Source organism: Eretmochelys imbricata, chromosome 17 (assembly GCF_965152235.1).
Source record: "Eretmochelys imbricata isolate rEreImb1 chromosome 17, rEreImb1.hap1, whole genome shotgun sequence".
Classification (NCBI taxonomy): domain Eukaryota; kingdom Metazoa; phylum Chordata; order Testudines; family Cheloniidae; genus Eretmochelys; species Eretmochelys imbricata.
This window is the reverse complement of record NC_135588.1, coordinates 4158945-4178930: the sequence shown is the minus strand read 5'-3', so window position 1 is coordinate 4178930 and position 19986 is coordinate 4158945. Positions and strand designations below refer to the sequence as shown.

Sequence of the window (19986 nt, the reverse complement as noted above, 5' to 3'; positions counted from 1 at the left end):
CCCATCCGACCTAGAGGATCCGGGGAGGGAGGTGCCGGGGGCGGGGTAGCGGCGGAGGCTCCCGGCTGCAGTTATATAAACCAGCCGGCCGAACCCCACTGCTTCCCCGACCATGGAGGGAGTTCCCGTCCCCGCGACCAGCCCAGCCCCGCTGCGGGGACGCTGCCTGCGGAGGCTCCGCGGCCTCCTGCCCGTGGGCGCCTGGCAGGAGTCCCAGGAGCTGGCGAAGATCGGGGGGCCGGTGGTAAGGACGGGGGCTGTCGCTGCCCTCGCCCAGGGGCTGGGCAAGGGAGATCTGCGGCTCAGAGCAGCCACAGGGGGGTGCTGGTTGGGGGGGGTGTCTGGGTGTCCCCCTAAAAGAGTGGGGGAGCTGGGGCAGGGCAGAGGCTACGGGGTACCCGGGTGGGGATTTCCCGTAAGGCGCGGGGGGCTAGAGTGAACCTGATGTCGGGTGGACTGAAGGGAATTGGGGTCTGGTTGAGTTCTCCCTTTCTCAAGGAGTTGGGGGGACTGCAGTGGTTAAAGTCACCCTCAAGCCGGGGCAGAGAAAGCTCACCCGTTTTGCTGTCTGTCGCGCCTGTCTTGGCATGCCATGGGAAAGTAGGCTCCGTCCTCTTGTGATGAGAGGCAGAAAATGCGGCTAGGGAAGCAACAGCCACAGGGAATCAGTGGCTGAAAGATGCTCCTGAAGTTTATATCTTCCTCCTAGAAGAAACAATGAGTGCGAAGACATGTGCATGTCTGACGTGCCTTAAAAGGCCAGGTTTACTGGGTTGAAAGATAAAAGTATCTTCGCCCTTGAAAGGCTGTGGGTTTAATTCTTTCTGTTACATTGGTATCACTTGCTGTCTGCCAGAACTCCTGTCTAATCGCTGCTCAAATGATCTATGATTTAGTTCAATGGTCGGGGCTCCTTAGCAAACTAAGAAAAAAACAATCAATGTTTGTGTTACTGCTGTGTCCAAAGATCAGATTTGTGCCTAGTACAATTGCCTTAGGATCCATGGGCAAGGAACATCCAAGTTATTTTCTTGCCTCAAGCCAAGAATTGAGGGTTTGGTTTTCTGGAGAGCGATACAAAAGGTGCAGACCTGGTCCCGGGTCAGCAGTACTCCTTGTGGGAAAGGAAGTTTCTTGTGTTTTCATCACCAACCCTGGGGGCTAAGCGGCCTCAGTTAGCTCCTAAGAAAATTGTCCTACTTGGATCCATCTTACCTCATCACAACAGTAATGGCAAGGATGTAAATCCTCTGGTAATATCCCTTCTGTATCCTTTTCTTTGGGGTGGTCAGTCTCATGTTTCTCCTTTTCTAATAGCATCAATGACCTTTGGGTTGCTTCTGCTCTTTGCTCTGTCTCAAGGGGGTCCCTGGGTCAGTTACCTCACCTCCTCTCTCGTTGACAGTTCCTTAGAAACCAAAGATAGACGAGGTCACATTCTGGCTGATGCCAAACAGGCCTTCAGGTTCCCAGGGCCTCTTCTCCTCCCTAGGGCTGCCTTTGCCTTTGGGACTGGGGCCCTGTTTTGCCATTCTCTCCCTTTGGTGCTGACCCACACTAAGCTCTCCACATAGTTTCTGCCCCAGAAGAAGTGCGTGACTAGGATTCCATCCTCTCCTGATGTTGTTCTTGGGTCGACGTCAGCACTGTCGGAAGATGAGGTGTTATGAGAGGGAAGATCAGAATGTTGCCTTAAGAGAGGAGGGACAGTCTGGCACTAGACTGGAGCTTGAGAAACATGGATTGAGTTTCAGACTCTGCTGCAAATGTTTCTATGTGACCTTAAACAAGTCATTTAGCTTGGCACCCACCATCGGAAGTAAATTTTCAAGCACAGTAGGTTCTGAGGTCTTCTGAAAGCCTGGCCCTTACTTTCTCTTGTGCCTCCTTTCCTATTTGTAAAATACAGATAACACTTCCTTTGTCCATTTGGTCTTATTTAGATTGGAATCTCTTTGGGGCTGGGACTGTCTCTTGCTATGTTTGGACGACGCCTAGCACAATAGGATTCCCAGCCTCTCCTGAGGACTCGAGGCCCTTCTGTAATGAAAGCAAAAAATCGTTTTAATTAAAGATGGGGCCTGAACCAGCCCTGTGGATCCAAACCCCCTTGAACTTTGGCGTGTGTGAAACCTAGACCTGAATCTTGTGACTTGAGGCAGGCTCTAGCATTTATCTGGCAAATGGACATGAACTGAAAATCTTCATCGAGGCACAATTATCTTATTCATTGTCTTAGACGTTTCAGACCAAGTGCTGAGGGGGGTGGGGGGGTCAAACAGTAGATGAATCCAACACTGCGCCTTCACAACTTCCAAACACTGGCCTTTGTTTTTGTTGTGGCATGTGCCTTGCCGACTTGTGTTCCCAGAGTTATTCTAGGCCCCCTCTGAGCACAAACACTGCAACAATTAAGTGCAGAACACAGAGGCTGTGTTAAAACCAGGCTCCACATTTAGCCAAAAGTAACAAATGTACATTTTCAAGCAAGCTCCTGCACAGCCACGCGGCTCGGGTGTTGCTGAGGACAGGGATGTGGCCCCAGGGGGATTGCTCAGAGTGGCTGGGGTGCTCTATTATTTGAACTCAGAGTCCTGCTGGAAGTCTTCCGTCATGAGGTGGGTTTCATCCTTGGGGAGCTAGCTGAGAAGTCCCCCTCCTAAACAAATGGATTATGGGAGATTCACAGAGAAACAGGCCTTGTGCTTCTGCCTAGGTACTGCCTCTCTCTGGCCTTTTAGGAGCCTGGCTCCTGCAGGCACTGTGCTGCCAGAGGCTCTCTAGGAGCTGAAGGGAGGTTGGTGGCTTACAAATTGCAGAAGGGAAGACATTAAAGCTGATGGTGACAGGGTCACCAGATTTATGAACAGAGGCCCAGGAGTACAATCCTGTCATAGTCTTCCCCTTCCTCTCAGCCCTGTCTATCTGCCTGGATTCTGTACCCCACTGGGCATCCCCAGAGGGACTTCCAGTGGGCTAGGGGAGAGTGGGTGCCAATGGTGTGGCGGCAGTCCTCCATCTTTCAGCCCTATCACATGCTCTCCAGACCAAGAACTAGGGTATTGCTGCCCCCTCCAGCCGTGGGGTGGAAAATATGGTTGTTAGGTGGTACTTACTAGTCCCATGAGTAGTTGTAAGGATAGTTTAAAGACTTGGTGCAATCTTTTTGCCTGTTTTGCCCTCTCCTCTGTAGATACATTTACCTCCTGGAGCAAAAACTTATAGTGTTTAAACCCCAGAGAGGAGAGATCTGCCAGGCGATAGAGTAGGACAGTGGTTCTCAACCTTTCCAGACTACTGTACCCCTTTTAGGAGTCTGCTTTGTCTTGTGTACCCCTAAATTTCACCTCACTTAAAAACTACTTGCTTACAAAATCAGACAAATATACACAAGTGTCACCGCACACTAGTACTGAAAAATTGCTTACTTTCTCATTTTTACCATATAATTATAACAAATCAATTGAAATATTAATATTTTACTTACATTTCAGTGTACAGTACATAACAGTATAAACAAGTCATTGTCTGTATGAAATATGTTTGTACTGACTTTGCTAGTGCTTTTTGTGTAGCCTGTTGTAAAACTAGGCAAATATCTAGACGAGTTGCTGTGCCCCCTGGAAGACCACTCTGTACCCCCAGGGGTACACGTACCCCTGCTCGAGAACGACTGGACTAGGACATCCACACTGCCCATTGAGGCGAGGGCAGGCAACAGCAAGCTTTAAAAACCTTGCAGCACCTGACGGGTCTTCCTTTCCGATTGATGCTTTGTCTTGCCCGACAGTGTGCCCTTTAGATCAGGAACTGTCTCTTACAATGTGTGTGCAGAGCCTAGGACAGTGGAGTTGTGATCTCCATTGGGGTTTCTAAGTGTAGTAGGAAGAGAGCCTGAGACACAAACTCTTGTGTCAGAGGCCTGGTATGAGGCCTAAAGCTTGACCACTACTTCAGTTCAGGCCTTAGGCCTCATACCAGGCCACTGACAAGGGCTTATGTCTGAGGCTGTCTTCCTACAACACTAAGTTACTGTAATATATAAACACACATGCAAACGCATCAAACTGGGTTTAAGTATCACTGTAACACACACACAATCAATCAAACTGACTTTATTCTGGGATTAATTCTAAAGTATTTTGTATGAATGCATCAGTTTATGAAATACCCTCCCCACTGTTTGTACCTAACCCCATGTCTGACTGGCTTCCTTCTCATTTTTATACTTCCTTTCTTTCCACCCCAGTTCCTAGCCCAATTGTTGGTCTTCCTGATCAGCGTGGTCAGCTCCATATTCTGTGGCCATCTGGGAAAAGCTGAGCTAGATGCTGTGACACTTGCTATATCTGTACGTATTATCCTGTTTTTCCTTAATTAAACATTTCAGTTGGGAGATGGAATGACTGATTTAAACCCCTGTGATGTAAATCACCAGCTCTAATCAGGATTTAAATCAGCAAGGAGGAAACCTCAGTTAAAATCTATTTTAATCTTGTTTTGTATTTGTACTTTAGTTCATTTTTGAAAGAGAGGCTTATTCTCATTAGTTAGTAACCATTAAAACATGTTGCTTTGCAACTAAATATAGCCCTTCTACGAAATTTGGTGCTTCTCTTTGGTAACAAGAGGCTATGTTATTATCTATACACAAGTTTGGAAGCCTAAAAAAACAGGCCCTGAAACCACCACTGCACCTCCCATCCAGTTGGGGAAAAAATACAGCTGCAGATGGCTGGCTTTTTTTTCTGAGCCTGCTGGCAGCCCGAGCTTCCTCCTTCCCTGATCGGTTGCTTTGTCTCTTTGTGCTCTGATCTCCAGGTTATCAATGTTACTGGCATCTCAGTCGGCTCTGGCTTAGCATCGGCATGCGACACCCTAATGTCCCAGGTGGGGAACTGCCCTGTGGCCGGCTCGTTTACTTGTTCCCTTTGGTTGTGTCTTGCGCCTGGGGATGCTGTGGGAAGGAGGGTTGAGAACGGACAATCATCATCTCACCCTTCCATTCGGCTGCTTCACAGCCCGTCTGGTCCTCAGAGCACATCTCCACCCCCTCTGTTGCTGCGGGTCCAGGGGGGCTGCCCCCATCAAATATAGGGGGTTAGCAACCAATGGGGCTGAGCCAAATCCTTTGAGGTTAAGAGACTCCCATTGGCATTGGTGAATCTTGGTCTGGCCCCTATGTAATTTGTTGACAGTCTCCGCTGGGACCTGCTGACGAGACCATCTCTGACCCTGGTGACAAGGCAGGGGCCTTTTTTAGAAAGTCTTGCACTGTGGCAAGGTCAGTGAAATGACCTCCCCTGCCTCCCACTCCATTTATCTAACCCAGAGGTCCCCAATCTGTGGGGCGCCGAGGAGCGTTCGGGGCCGGGGCCAGCCCCCATGAGGGGGTAGGGAGGGAGAGCTACCCAGCCTGGCTGCCAGCCCCACGCCCTAGCTGTTGCCCCGGCTGCTGGCCCCCTTAGCCCAGCAGTGGCCCTTCTACCCCAGCTGTGGCCCTTCCCCCCCCGGAGCCCCGGTCCTGGCCCCAGGGGTGAGGGGGGGCTGGAGGGGAGTGCGGACAAGGGTAAGGGGGCATGAGGTAAAAAGTTTGGGGACCACTGATCTAACCCTATTTCCTCATAAACCTCTTGCCATGGATAACTCGCCTCTTGGCAACACTTCTCTTCCCCAGACGTACGGCGGTAAGAACATGAAGCGGGTGGGGATCATCCTGCAGCGTGGGATCCTCATTCTGCTGCTTTGCTGCTTCCCCTGCTGGGCTGTCTTCATCAACACCGAGCAGATCCTGCTGCTCTTCAGACAGGACCCGGAAGTCTCCAGGTCTGGCGTGAGATCTAATCCTGTCCTGTCCCTGCCCCTCAGCAGCTCAGGCTTTGCCCCCGCCCTGGCTCCCCTGTTGATCCTGACGACCACTCCAGCATAGGCGGCAGGCCCTTCCATGACTGTGGAGTCCACACCAGGACTTCAGGAGACCCTGTGTGGTGACAACAGGCCCCACAAGCCCTGTTTAGTCAGCCTGGGAGCCAAAGAACCAGGCTTGCCTCCCTTCTGAGCAGATCAGGAGAGTGGAATGAGCCACTTAGACTCCATGCCCCTCTGTCCCTTCCAGGTCATGACTGAGTCAGCTTGCTGGGATAGGACCTGCATTGATGGTCCCCCTGCTACACCTGCTCTGTGCATTGAGAAGACAGCTGTCGCCAGGGCCGTCACTCCAGCATCCTTCTCGAGCACTAGATTAAGAGAGAGACACCTGTTTAGACTCCATACAATTTTCCAAGTCACTTACCTTATAGCAGGGATCTTAAACTTTAATCACCACGAGGGCCACATGAGGACTAGTACATTGGCCCGAGGGCTGCATCGCTGACCTCACCCCATCCCTGCGCTGCCCTGGCCCTGCCCCCACTTCACCCCTTCCATGAGGCCCCGCCCCGCCCCACCCCATTCCAACCCCTTCCCCAAATCCCTGCCCCGCCCCACCTCTTCTCTGCCTCCTCCCCTGAGTGCGTGGCTCTTGGCTTCTCTCCTCCCCCATCCCTCCTGGAAAGCGCTAAGCGCCGCCAAACACCTGCTTGGCATCAGGAAGCGCCTGCAGGCAGGCAGAGGAACAGGGACACAGCGCTCTGGGGGGAAGGGGGAGTGGAGAGCCTGGCGGGCCACAGGAAATAACTCCAAGGGCATGGGGAGCTTGGCGGGCCGCAGGAAATAACCCTGTGGGCTGCGTGTTTGAGACCCCTGCCTTATAGTGTCTGTCCCCTACTTGTCCCTGTGTGCAAGGAGCCGCGGGCTGCTGGTGGATTACCAGGCAAAGACATCTAGTACAAAGCAGAGGGGGAATTTGGGTGCACACTTGCTTGGTTTGGTTCTTTTACTGTACTGTTAACTGGATGGAAATCATATTGTTTTTCCAGGTTAACCCAGATTTACGTGATGATCTTTATCCCAGCCCTTCCCGTAAGTTGCGGCTAAGGTTACTGTGCACTTTACCTCTCTGGATAAAGGGATGTGCTCCCTGCACTGCAGAACATGGGAAGCCTGTGTGACTTGTGGGGTTTGACAGTGTTCCCCACTTTATCTTAATCTTTAATACAGAGGTGCAGCCCCCTGAGACTACAGGTTCCACTTCCCTCTTGTCACTCAGACTGAGCGTTGCATGCTGGAATCTGTAGTTTCTGCAGGCAGCACCTTTGCATATTAAATGATCTCCCAGGAGCATTGGGACCTGAGGTCTCCATGGGCGATAGAGGCACCTGCAATCTGCTTGATTTCACACACATTAGTAGCTGCCAGGCACATAACAAATGGTCAAAACAGGTCTGCATTGGACCAAGTGCCTTATTGGCCATCTAAGTACCACATTCTACTAGATGTGTTCTGGGGCTTTGGAGCACAGTCTGTTCATAAGTCCATTCTCTGTCCACTTTCTCTGAGGCTCTTAGTTTCCTTTGTCCTGAAGGGCAAGGCCCAGGATACGTCTCTGCAGTTTGGAGACCGTCACGTCATCCCTGCGTGAGAGGAGCTGTTCGGCGCTCAACTGCGGAAAGGGCATTGCTCCAAACAGCAGGAGAGCAAGACACACCAGCCAGCGAGGGGGTGAAGGGAAAGCAAATGTCTGAACTTTGCTAACATTAAGGGCTCAGCAGCTGAACTAGAAGCCACTAATGAGTTAAAACAAAGCAGGGCATAGGGAGCTGCTGTAGCGTATTTGGTCATATCACAGTGCTTTGGACAGGGAGTTGGAGTGGTTGAAGAAGAGAGGAATCTTGTTGTCTGTGACCTTAATTGTAACCCACTCCTGCCCCAGGACTGACAGCGGGGTGTCTAATCCCTGGACCCCCACTAAGTGGTAAGAAGCAGTTTGTGGGAAGCCCTGTATGTCCTCAAGGTGGCTCTAATGAAATGGAACCTAACTCTCTCTGTCTTGCAGGCAGCGTTTCTGTACCAGCTGCAGACAAGGTATTTACAAAGCCAGGTAGGGCTCCTGCTAGTTGTATAACTAGTTGGGCTGTGGGACACAGATTGAAATGTGTCTCTCGGAGCATCACAAAAGCAGGGGATCACAGCTCATTCCTTTGCTGTGAGGAGCATGGCCTGGGAAATATGGCAGGGGACTTGTCTCTGATCAGTCCTCTACAGTGGTGGGAGCGCAGTTGTCTCCTGGCACTCGCTGTCCCTCTTTCAAGGTCAGAGCTGCTTTGATGATCTCCAGAGGGAGCTGTTGAGGCCTCCTTGGCTGGAGAGATGAGTCTGTCCGATACATCGCCTTTGAGGGGTGGAGAGAGAGAGAGGGGGTGATGGAAGGCCCATTCCCATCTCTATCCCCTTAAGAACTTTGTGCACTAATCATTGATTTCAGCGTTGGCCTCCCAAATGGCAGGTTCTGCTACCTTCAGGTCTCCTCTTCACCTTCACCATTGTCTTGCCTTCAGCTGGACCTGGCTGAAAACTCTGTCTGGTCAGGTGATATCAGCCTGGCTGCCTCCTGGGGCCCTGTAGGTGGCTTAATTCCCTCCCAAATGACGCTGTTACACTTAGAAATGGCTGCTGGGTCCCTAAACTGGGCCAGGAGTTGGGGGTCTGGCTGTGGCACTGGGGAAACTCTTTCCAAAGACTTTCTTTCTCTCTCCCGCTTCCAGGCAATCATCTTGCCTCAGGTCGTGACAGGTGTTGCAGCCAATCTCCTCAACGTGGCCATGAACGCCCTCTTCCTGTATGCACTGAAGCTGGGAGTGGTGTGAGTATGAACAGGGCCAGAGACTCCCGGTCGCTGGGTTTTTAGCAAAGATCCTGGGACCTGCCCAGGCCAGGGCTGCTGTTCTCTCCTGGATGCTCCCTGACTTGGTCGCGCTGGTCTCTGTCCATGGGTGCCCCCAGCCTATAAAGAATTGAATCAGCCATGACTGCCAATGAAAACGTCTGTTTGGCATCACTATTAGTGAGGGTTGTGTGCTCCTAGCAAGCCATCATGATGCTACACTTCATCATGGGCGAGCCCGTTCAGTCTAGGGCAGTGGCATGCAAGCTTGGTGTGATGGGATTGCACGCACGAGTGCCTTGCTTAGCTGAGTTATGGCTTAACTAGGGGCTGCCACTCAGCATGCACGTGCACTGGGAAAGATGTGGCTGGGGAGAGACAGGACTGGAAGAGTGGGTGGGTTCTGCCCATCACTCCCAGTGCCTTAGCAGATCTGTGTGTAAAAGCATCCCCTGCCTCAAGACTGATACAACGCTGCCTTATCCTGATCTTTGAATCCATGCAGAGCAAATACATAGGGGTGGGGGAGGGAATGATACCCAGTTTAATGGCGATGTGCCCCTTGTAACCATTCAACCTCTCTCTGCAGGGGCTCTGCCTGGTCCAACACTGTGTCCCAGTACACCCAGGCTGTTCTCCTCTTCCTGTATGTGTGGTGGAAGAAAATACACGTCAAGACCTGGGGAGGTAGCGTATGTCTCTGTCCTGTTATATGTTACTGGTCTGATCTGGCAACTGTTAGAGCAGAGGGGATGGTGGCCTTGGTTCCTGATCCCTCGGAAGCCAGCCCTGTAGATTTTTGTATTCAAGGTGTGAATGTGTTAGCTGCTGCCAGAGGATTTCTCTGCAACCTCTTTATCTGAGACTCTTGCAGAGTGCTTGGAGCATGAGGGGGATTGTGGCCTCTGGCTCATGCCTAAGCATGGTCCTGAGTTCAGTCCCTCTGAGCACGTTACACCAATGCATTGGACTGCAGAAATGGCTGGACTGGGGCCCATGGAATTCTACTGTGGAGCTCATGGCTGCTCTCCTCTGTCATACTGAGCGGCTGCCTGCAGAGATTACAACTCCAGCGTCCTGCGGGGACCAAGGGAGGCAGTTACTCCACCTTCGTTATCCCTCCCTGCTTGTTGTTGCAGGCTGGACCAGGGAATGTCTCCAGGAGTGGGGGTCCTTCATTCGGCTAGCTGTGCCTGGCATGGTCATGATGTGTATCGAGTGGTGGACCTTTGAGATCGGGAGCTTTCTGACAGGTGAAAGAGTCCTCTACGAATGCCAGTTCCCTTCCCCACTTTAGCAGGGGTCTCCCGTTGTTCATGCTGTTTTGGGGGACCATTCCAGGTGGCTGAACAGACCTTCATGATTCCCCCAGATGCAACTCCAGCCTGTCATCCTCTCCTGCATGTGGTAGGCTGATCCTCCACGGCTGCTGCCGGATCACAGCCCATTAATGTTTTCCCCCCCGGAATGAGGGTCTTTTCATTCTCATTTGCAAAACAAAAGCTATGCCTCTCTTCTAGGTCTGATCAGCGTGGTGGAGCTGGGAGCACAGTCTGTAATCTATGAACTGGTCACTGCAGCGTACATGGTAAGAGCTCAAGCTTGCGAGACATGCTGTGTGTCCGGATCGAGGTGCATCAAGAACTCGAGGGTCCCAAGACTGGAATAGCAAGTGGCACTGTAAGACGGAGGAGGGTTGGCAGAGCCCTGGCAGGGAGTAGAAGACTGGCATAGCAGGGCCTGCTGCCTGTCGAGGCTCAGATGTATTGGCAAACCCAGGGTTTGTGGTGGGTGGTTACCAGATCTGGAATGGCAGGGGCTTTTTAATGCACATCAGGACTGAGGTGCGTTGGCTGAACTGACATGGGAGGCCCTACAGGTCTGGAATAACAGTGTGTTGCCTCTGATTGGTGCATTGAAGAAGCTAGCGCGGCCCCTGCCTGTCACACTTCCCTTATATCTGGGCTATTAGTCCAACAGTCATGGATGCTAAACCCAGCAGGAAAATTCTTCAAATCAGTGAGGACTTGCTGCATTTCCAGCATGCTGCTGTACTTGCCCCAGGGCACAGAATAGCTTGGGAGGATCATAGACAGTATGAAGAGGCGACTGGGTGCAAGTTATGCTGATGTGTACCTACCCTTTCTGCAAGGGGAGAGCTAGATTGCTGCAGGCTCTGCCAGCCATTGGCACCCTGTCACGATCGTGGCCGAACAGCTCCCAACCACAAACCCCTGGTGGTATCTGTTTCCTCGTGCTTAGGTGCCACTGGGCTTCAGCGTGGCTGCCGCAGTCAGAGTTGGTAACGCCTTGGGAGCAGGCAATGCAGAGCAGGCAAAGAAGTCATGTATAACAGCACTGCTGTGCACAGGTGGGTATGTTCTCTGTCCAGTGCCTGCTGGAATGATGTTTTCCTGGTGGCTTTTAAGGGGACAGCACCAAGGGGAGAAAAATTCCTTCCCTGTTAACTACTCTGTTACAAAGGCTTAATTTCCTTTTCACCATTGGTGACTCTGTGTAATATCAGTCTGCAGCTGATTAAACTAGACTGGTCTCTGCATAGCTGCTTCCCCTGTCTGGGCCTAACCCAACAGCACAGGGCTTGTGTGGCTGGGGAAGGGCTCCAGCATAGAAGAGAACTTCTTAAATTAAAGGGGATGGGGGGAGAAAATTCTCACTATTCAAAAAAATAATTAAAGGGCAGATTTTCTAAAGGGCGGCGGATGCAAAACTGCAGCAAGAGTTTTCATTTGATGGGAGGGAATCTGCCATTGTTCAGCTCTTTTGAAAAAGCTGACCCTAACAACATTTATCCCAATATTAGGTTTTGTACCCTGCCCCAGCCAGTTGTTTTTTAATTTTTTAAATAAAGCCTAAATTACAGCCATTTGTTCTAATAGCAACAATATGCGCTAAGCACTTTAAAATCCCTGTCCCTGAGCATTTACAATCTATAGTCTCCCTTTTAAACTTGATATTACACCTGTACTGGATGTTGCTGTGACTCAAAGAAATGTAGGGCTGGAAGAGACCTCAATAGGTCATCTAGTCTACCACATATGCAGAGGCAGAACTAAATTATCTAGACTATCCCTGACAGGTGTTTATCTAACCTGCCTTAAAAACCTCCAATGATGAAAATTCCACAACATCTCTAGGCAATTTGTTCCAGTGCTTAACTTCGCTGTCCATTAAGAAGATTTTCCTAATTCCTTAACCTCAATTTTAGGGCTGTCAATCAATCAGTTAACTCACGCGATTAACTAAAAAAAATTAATCGCAATTAATCACACTGTTAAACAATAGAATATCAGTTGAAATGTATTAAATATTTTGGATGTTTTTCTACATTTTCATTTTTTCTTATATTCTGTGTTGTAATTGAAATCAAAGTGTATATTTTTATTACAAATATTTGTACTGTAAAAATAAACAAAAAATAGTTTTTTCAGTTCACCTCCTACAAGTACTGTAGTGCAATCTCTTTATCGTGAAAGTGTAACTTACAAATGTAGATTTTGTTTTTGTTACATAACAGCACTCAAAAACAAAATAGTGTAAAACTTTAGGACCTATAAGTCCACTCAGTCCTACTTCTTCTTCAGCAAATTGCTCAGACAAACAAGGTTGTTTACATTTAGAGGAGATAATGCTGCCCTCTTCTTCTTTACTGTGTGTCACCAGAAAGTGAGAACAGGCTTTGCATGGTACTTCTGTAGCTGGGATTGCAAGGTATTTATGTGCCAGATATGCTAAACATTCATATGCCCCTTCATGCTTCGGCCACCATTCCAGAGGACATGCTTCCATGCTGATGATGCGCTTTTTTTTTTTAAATGCATTAATTAAATTCGTGACTGAACTCCTTGGGGGATAATTGTGTGTCCCCTGCTCTTTTTTACCCACTTTCTGCCATATATTTCATACAGCAGTCTCAGATGATGACCCAACACATGTTCTTCATTTTAAGAACACTTTTTGCTGCAGATTTGACAAAACAAAGAATGTACCGATGTGAGATTTCTAAAGATAGCACTCGACCCAAGGTTTAAGAAGCTGAAGTGACTTCCAAAATGTGATCAGAACGGGGTGTGGAGCATGCTTTCAGAAGTCTTAAAAGAGCATCACTTCGATGCAGAAACTACAGAACCCAAATCACCAAGAAAGAAAATCAGCCTTCTGCTGGCAGCATCTGATTCTGATAATGAAAATGAACATGCGTCGGTCCGCACTACTTTGGATTGTTATCGAGCAGAACCAGTCATCAGCATGGACGCATATCCCCTGGAATGGTGGTTGAAGCATGAAGGGACATATGAATCTTTAGCGCATCTGGCATGTAAATATCTTGTGATGCCGGCTACATCAGTACCATACGAACAACTGTTTTCACTTTCAGGTGACGTGAACAAGCAGCAGGCAGCATTATCTCCCGCAAATGCAAACAAACTTGTTTGTCTGAGCGATTGGGTGAACAAGAAGTAGGACTGGACTTCCAGGCTCTAAAATTTACATGGTTTTATTTTTGAATGCAGCTTTTTTTTAACATAACTACATTTGTGAGTTCGACTTTTATGATTAAGAGATTGCACTACAGTACTTGTACTAGGTGAATGGAAAAATACTATTTCTTTTGAGTTTTTTACAGTGTTTACTTGTAAACAAAAATCAATATAAAGTGAGCACTATACACTTGATTTCAATTACAACACAGAATACAATATATTTGAAAATATAGAAAACATCCACAAATATTTATTTAAATGGTATTCTATTCTTGTTTAACAGTGCGATTAATCACAATTAATTTTTTTAATCGCTTGACAGCCCTACTAAATTTCAGGCTGATTTTTTTATGGGGTTTTGATGGTGGGTTGACGGTCGTGGGGGGAAAAAAGGGGGTGTCGCTCACTGTTAAAGTATAGCCTTCAAATTCCTTGGAAATGGGGACTGTCACTTTTTATTTTTTAATTTCTCCATGAAGGTGGGTCACACACTGTCCTCATTTGGACTGAACTCCTCAATAAAAAAGGCTCAGTTAAGCTCCTCTGTGGAAGGTCTGACTTATGGTTTCTGTAGCAAAATAGCATCTGATTTAATGTTCTAACCCTTGCGCCAGGACCTGTGGGGAAGGCATCCATGGGGAATTAACGCAGCAAATTCTCACGTTGCTTATTGGAATAGCGCCCAGAGTTCCCCACCAACATCAGGCCCCCACTATATTAAATCGTGAACAAACCTGTCACCAACAGCCCAGAGATCTTGGTCCCAAACAGCAGCCCAGGAGAAGAGAAGAACGTGGTACCTGTCTTGATCAAATCCCCTGTTGCTTGACTGTCTTCCAGGAGTGTTTGCTATGGTGGTCAGTACCCTACTGGGATCCTTGAAGGACGTAGTGGGCTATATCTTCACCAGCGACAAGTGGGTAATCTGATTACATCAAAGACTATTATTTAACTTAAAGGGCTTTTCTGGAACTTGTTTTCCAGTTGCTGAGTATGAGGGACAGACTGAGAAGCAGCCAGTTGGGGATGGAGTGTGTTATCCTAAATCTAGCAAGCCCACCCCCACCAGAGAATCTCCCCAGCACAGGAAGCCATTAGGTAGCATAGGTTTCAGCACAAAACACTACAGCACCACTAACTCAGCCCGATCTAAAGGCAATAGAAAGAGTACCACGGATCGTCAATAGGCTTTGTATTAGGCTCTTGGTGACCTTGTCCGTAATCAGCAGCAAGTCGGTGTCTGAGCTAGGATGAGAAACCAGGAGTTCCTTGCTTCCAGCCCTGCGTTCAGACCATGTTGCTTATATCACACTCCAGAATGATCATTTCATCTTTCTCCCAACAGAGAGATTGTTACCTTGGTGTCGAAGGTGATGCTGATATGTGCTCCCTTCCACTTGCTTGATGCAACAGCAGTGAGTATTTTAATGCACCAAGCTACGTACTCTTGATTGGAACTGGCTGGCATTTTCTATTGTCTTAGGTCCTTTGACGCTCACCTGCAATCTGCTAAAATTAAAGGGAAAAGATTCCAGCTGCATCTGAAAGCAGCAGCCTGTGGCATCCTGGGGCACTTTAATCCCCTTGGTGCTTGTAGCCACCACTTATCGTTACATCCAGGACATCCCAACTCCTGTCACCTAAAGGTTAAAAATCTGGAGTCAAAGTTGCCTAACTTGGATGACTTACGCTGGGTGCTTTGATTCCTATTTAGACACCTAAACACATGGCCTGATTTTGGGAGGTGCTGAGCACACACAGGCTCCTGATAGTACCAAGGTACGGCCCTTGGTGTGGTACTTTCAGATCTTTTCGCACCCACCAGTTCCCTGCCCCATGGATACATTGGGGTGCCTACTGCTGCATGCAATATAGCTGATCCAGGACACTCACAAGGGCAGGTTTACCAGCTGCTACACCACCTGGTATCTGGGGGCAGCTTGATGTTATGTGCACTGATCCGCTGCTTTCCATACTAGCTCAGGCAGGAATCTTTATATACAGTCTCCTCATTGGAGGGAAATCTTTGAAATGGGACTTCAGCCCCTCTCGGCTCTGTGGGCTAGTGCTGCAGTATTTCCTTATTAATAGCTACAAAGCTGCCCGGTTTCCACTGTGTGCCAGAGGCCAGCAAACATGGCTCTGACCCGTGCATGTTTCTGTAGGCTACGTGTGGCGGTGTGCTGAGAGGGACCGGGAAACAGAAGATCGGCGCCATCGCCAATGCCATTGGGTTTTACGGCATCGGCTTCCCCATTGGAATCTCACTGATGTTCGCCGCCAAGCTTGGGGTACTAGGTACGTGTGGGGCTGGCGCTGAGCATGAGGGATGCTGAATATCCTGACTTGTGCAATTGTCTGTCACTGCCTACGCTGGCCTCAGTCCTGCGCCTGTTGAAGTCTGTAGGAGGCTCGCCACTGGCTGCGACATGCGGAGAGCTGGTTCCACTAGCTGTACGCTCCTGCTCCCAGGTTTAACCTCCGCAGGGCCCCAGTTCAGCGAAGCACGTGTCTCACTTCTAATGACGGCAATGGGACGTACGCATGGGCTGATGCATATTACTGAATCCAGGCTCAGCTAAGCATCTGCATTCCATAAGGGCCTCCAAGGGATGGAAGCCTCCCTCCAACTCCAGCACTTGCATTGTGTCTTGGGTCCAGCAATTTTAAAGGAACGGACACGGAGCCAAATTCTTCTCCATTGCCTTCAGAAATCTGGAGTTCAACTCCAAAGAAATTGAGTTGTATTTGTGTGCTGACGTAATAACACAAATTCGGCTTTATGGAGCTAACCCAGGTAAGCAGGAAGAGAAGTCGGCACAGTGTCTGCTCTGTGATTAAAAGATGCACTAAGCGTTGGGTCCAGTTAACTTAGGAGGAGGTCTTCCAGGACTACTAATGGGACTCCATGATACTGGCCTTGACTCCAAGTTGTGCATGTCTGTACATCTCAGGATCAGGTCTGAAGTATTAGGAAACCAACTAGACACGTGGAGTAAAATGCTGATTCCCATTCAAGTCTATGGAAGTGCTACCGTGGACTCCAGTGGGGCCAGGATTTTACGTGGGGTCTTCAGACAACTGACTGGGATTTCCCTTTACTTCAGGCCTGTGGATAGGGATGGCCGTCTGCCTCTTCTTGCAAGCCCTTTCCTTCTTGATTTTTGTCTTGCGCATGGACTGGAAGAAAGCTGCAGAGGAGGTAAGACTCTCACACTCTTTAGTTGCTTCCGAAGACCGTGGGTCAAATCTTGCACTAGTGCAAATCAGACCTCCAGGATACTGCTACGGTGTAACTGCACAATCTGTCCCTCCAGTTCCGTGGTTCAATAACTGCTTTCTGGCAGGAGTGCTGGGGGGTGAACACCTGCAGTTCATTGGTTGTAAACCTGAAAAGGAAGCATCAGAAGGGTTGTGGGTTCAGAGTCACTTGTTGATCATGGAATTCCCATATTCCAGCTGAAGACCTAGAAGTCCGAGCTGGGAAGGCCTGCTTGGATCCCGTCTAGCCTATCACCAGGGCAGAGCAGTCTCCAGCCGGAAGGATTGTCCCTTTAGAAGTAATGTCCTTGTGGCCTTGGAGGCAGTTCGGGAGAGTCTGAGGGGTTGGAAGGACACCTGAATAACAAAAGACTAGCTCTCTCCAGGATCAGTGGAGCTGGGTGGGAGAGTGTGTAACGTTATTAGCTTACCTGAGTAGTCGTCTGACAGCTGGAAGGGTCACAGATGCCCAACCGAAGAGCATTTCTCTTTAGCTCACGCTCTGAGGACAGGGTGTCCAAGATGGGTCAGAGATCTCATGTTGGGCCCCCATCAGGATTATTTCTGTGGGGTCTTGCACTGCATCTGGTGCTGTGGCTCTGGTTGCCTAGGACCTGCTGTTGTGATGCTGAAAGTTTAAGAAATGATCCCTCCTTTCCATTGCAGCTCTCAGGGCTTATAGTATTTTCCTTTGTCTGCACTGAAAGTCTCTCCTGGGACTGGAGATCTTCTCCTGTGTATGGGAAACTAGAGGAAACTAGCCCTGTGATCCCTCCTCTGACCTGCTCATCTCTAGGGCTTTCCTTTCAGGGACCTCAAAGTACTTTTCAAACGTGAAGGGCTGCCGATGAAGGGAGCTTCAATGACTTAAGCTTCCCAACTCCTTTATTGTCTACATTAATCCCATTTTATTGATGGGGAAACGGAGAGTCAGCGGTAAAGTGACTCTCTGAAGACAGCAGCTCAATGGCAAAGGTGCGATTAGACTTCTAGTTCTAGAGAGCACATAACCATGTGGAATATTTAACGGTCTCCATTGCAATATCAACGGGATGGGCATTTCTCCGCGCAACAAGCCATTCTGCTCTTCTGGCAACTTTCAATCCTGTTCTGTACCATCTCTTCTCTTGCCCTCATCCCTGGAGCAGTTGGGTGCATAACCTCTGTCACATGTGGCTTGTTCCCTAGTGCTCCCCCCACAGGGAACGCGGTGTTTAGTGTCAGGATTGATGGTGGTATGTTCATACTGCCCTGTGTCCCTGGCGGGTTGCACTGTTGCCTGCGCAGGGTCCATGGAGATTCTGACCCTGCTCTTTTTTTTATCTTAGGCTCAGATCCGAGCAGGGCTCAAAGAGAAGCCAGTAGCTGTGTCTTCCAGTCGTGCTGGAGCTGATGAAACAGGTGGTTCAGGTACGTGTCTGGGACTTGGGGAGGGGGCTGCAGTTCTCCGATGCCCCCAAGTGAATGCCAACAAGACGTGCCAGTAACACCTGTGATGCAGAGGCTCTTGCCTTGTATAGCCAAGTTCCACGGGGACAGTCCTTCTACACAACCAGGAAGAGCCTGGTTTTGCAAAAGGCATGTGTGGGGTTAAGTGCTAAAGTAACTTACCCTGTGGCCCCATGCTATTCCGTGAGTGGACTGTGGGGGCTTGAGCAGCGCAGCAGGTTGGGGATGGATTTTGCATGGGGGTGGGTTTTCCCCTGGAGCAGGGCAGGGCAGGGCCCCACTGATATCGGAGCTTCGTGGTCTCAAAGCAGACTAGCAGCAACACCTCTGTGTGAGTGTAGTCTTGCTCACATGTGTCCCTCCCACCCTAAGGGATGGTCTCCAGGCAAGCAAATCCCCAGGGAGTGCCTAACAAGGCCCTTCACCTGGCAGGAAGACAGATTGAGAGTTGCGGGAACGGAACCTAGCCTGGCATACAGAGGGCCTGATCCCGAGTGTGGCCCCCAGCTGTGCCAGCTGGGACTGCAGCACCGCTCTGAATCAGACCTCTGTTATGTCAGCCAGCCTCGCCCGCTGCTTCCCATTCAGTTTTGCATGGCCTAATCTGCAGTAGCGCTCCAACGGCTGCTGCTCCTAACCCCGCTCTCTCTAAAAGTGGACACATGAAGGCCAGGCTTATCCAGGTAAGGAGAGGAAGATTAGGACGATTTGTCACCTGTGCCTCCCAGCCATGGTGAGTGTGACTGGGAACCACTGGCTCTCAAGCTCTGCAGCTCGTTTTCCAGCTCAGACCCTGCCTGTTCCAACCTCCCATTTGTAACCTAACTTATCTGCCACACAGAGTATTTCACAATTGAAACGGAAGTCCAGAATGCGGTGGTTTTGCCTGACCCTGTTTCCAGGAGTGAGAGCCAGCCAGATCACCAGCTCATCCTGCAGGAGGACTCTGCACTGGGCTCCGCCTCTCCAGGACAGAACGTTTTGTCGGGGAAGGAGCTGATCTTCCGTCGCGGGTTGGCTCTGGCTGTGGCCATTGCAGTCCTGCTAGTGGGGGTTCTAGTCCGGCTCCTGACCGGTAATGGGTAGGCCAGCAATGTGAAGACTGGAATTGATGGACTTGGGCACGAGGCTGTGATTGGGTGTTCTAGGAAGAGGCTGGGGTGAAACAGGATGCTCATCTATTCTGCTAACATGTCAAGGACCACGTCTCTTGGCATTATGGTGAAGTCACAGTGTCCTGTTTAGGACCCTTGGTTGTTCCTGTTCTAACAGGTTGGGTGAGGGCACAGCACTCATGCATTCATTGCATGAATGATACTGACTAGGGGATGTTTGCTGATCCCTTCCACAGCAGTATGACAGAGCCAGTAGGGCAACACAGCTGATGGACAGATTGTACAACACTTGCAGAGAATGGGTACTGATGCACTGACTGAGACAGTCAAACGTTACCAGTGGTTCACTGTTTCCTGATCCTGAGAAGAATTTGTTCATGTCTTTTATGTTCCATTGCTTTGTTAAAATACAGAGTTTGCCCTGAATGTGCCAAGTGCCTCCCATGTTATTCCAGAGCCCATTTTCTGAGCACTTTTTACATTTCAAAACTTGATCTGCGACTCTCTCCTATAATGCAACACAAAGCAAACTGAGGGTAAGTTTTTTGCTTTGTTAGAAAGTGTTTATAAAATCACCCAGCAATGGCTGGAGCAAATTGACACACACGCTTCCTGGGGCATTCTCTACCATTCACCAGACATGTTGCCTAAAGAAATCTTTTGTCATGCTTTTGGAATCCAGCATTTTGATACAGTAAATTATTATGCATAAACATTCAGGTTGTTTAATTGATTTCAGGGATTGCTTCCAATTTGTCCTTATGTTACTAGTTTCTAGTCACCCCAGCATGATCCAAGAAAAGTATCATCCGGAAAATGTATGTCTGATTCTGGTAACTCTGCATTTGGTGGACACATTACTAGCACTCCACTTTTCTTCTGGCTTTTCAGGCCA

General features: G+C 49.3%; 1 protein-coding gene across 1 annotated transcript; it reads left to right on the top strand.

Moving 5' to 3' along the window:
- Positions 1-112: 112 nt before the first annotated feature.
- LOC144276438 (multidrug and toxin extrusion protein 2-like) lies at positions 113-19310 on the top strand. Its single transcript, XM_077836503.1, has 17 exons — positions 113-244; positions 4250-4351; positions 4822-4890; positions 5678-5826; positions 6918-6960; positions 7934-7978; positions 8643-8740; positions 9351-9448; positions 9901-10014; positions 10282-10349; positions 11024-11132; positions 14107-14182; positions 14612-14681; positions 15432-15564; positions 16374-16468; positions 17856-17937; positions 18818-19310. The coding sequence occupies exons 1-17, from the start codon at positions 113-115 to the stop codon at positions 19060-19062; spliced, it is 1728 nt and encodes a 575-aa protein (XP_077692629.1). The 3' UTR covers positions 19063-19310.
- The last annotated feature ends 676 nt before the right edge of the window (positions 19311-19986 follow it).

What these genes read in the sequence shown, in the direction of transcription:
- LOC144276438 (XM_077836503.1), top strand. Translation starts at nt 113, where the DNA reads ATGGAGGGAGTTCCCGTCCCCGCGACCAGCCCAGCCCCGCTGCGGGGA. An exon ending in GCGACACCCTAATGTCCCAG is followed by an intron (nt 4,891 to 5,677) that starts GTGGGGAACTGC and finishes TCTCTTCCCCAG; the next exon opens with ACGTACGGCGGTAAGAACAT. An exon ending in ACTTGCTTGATGCAACAGCA is followed by an intron (nt 14,682 to 15,431) that starts GTGAGTATTTTA and finishes ATGTTTCTGTAG; the next exon opens with GCTACGTGTGGCGGTGTGCT.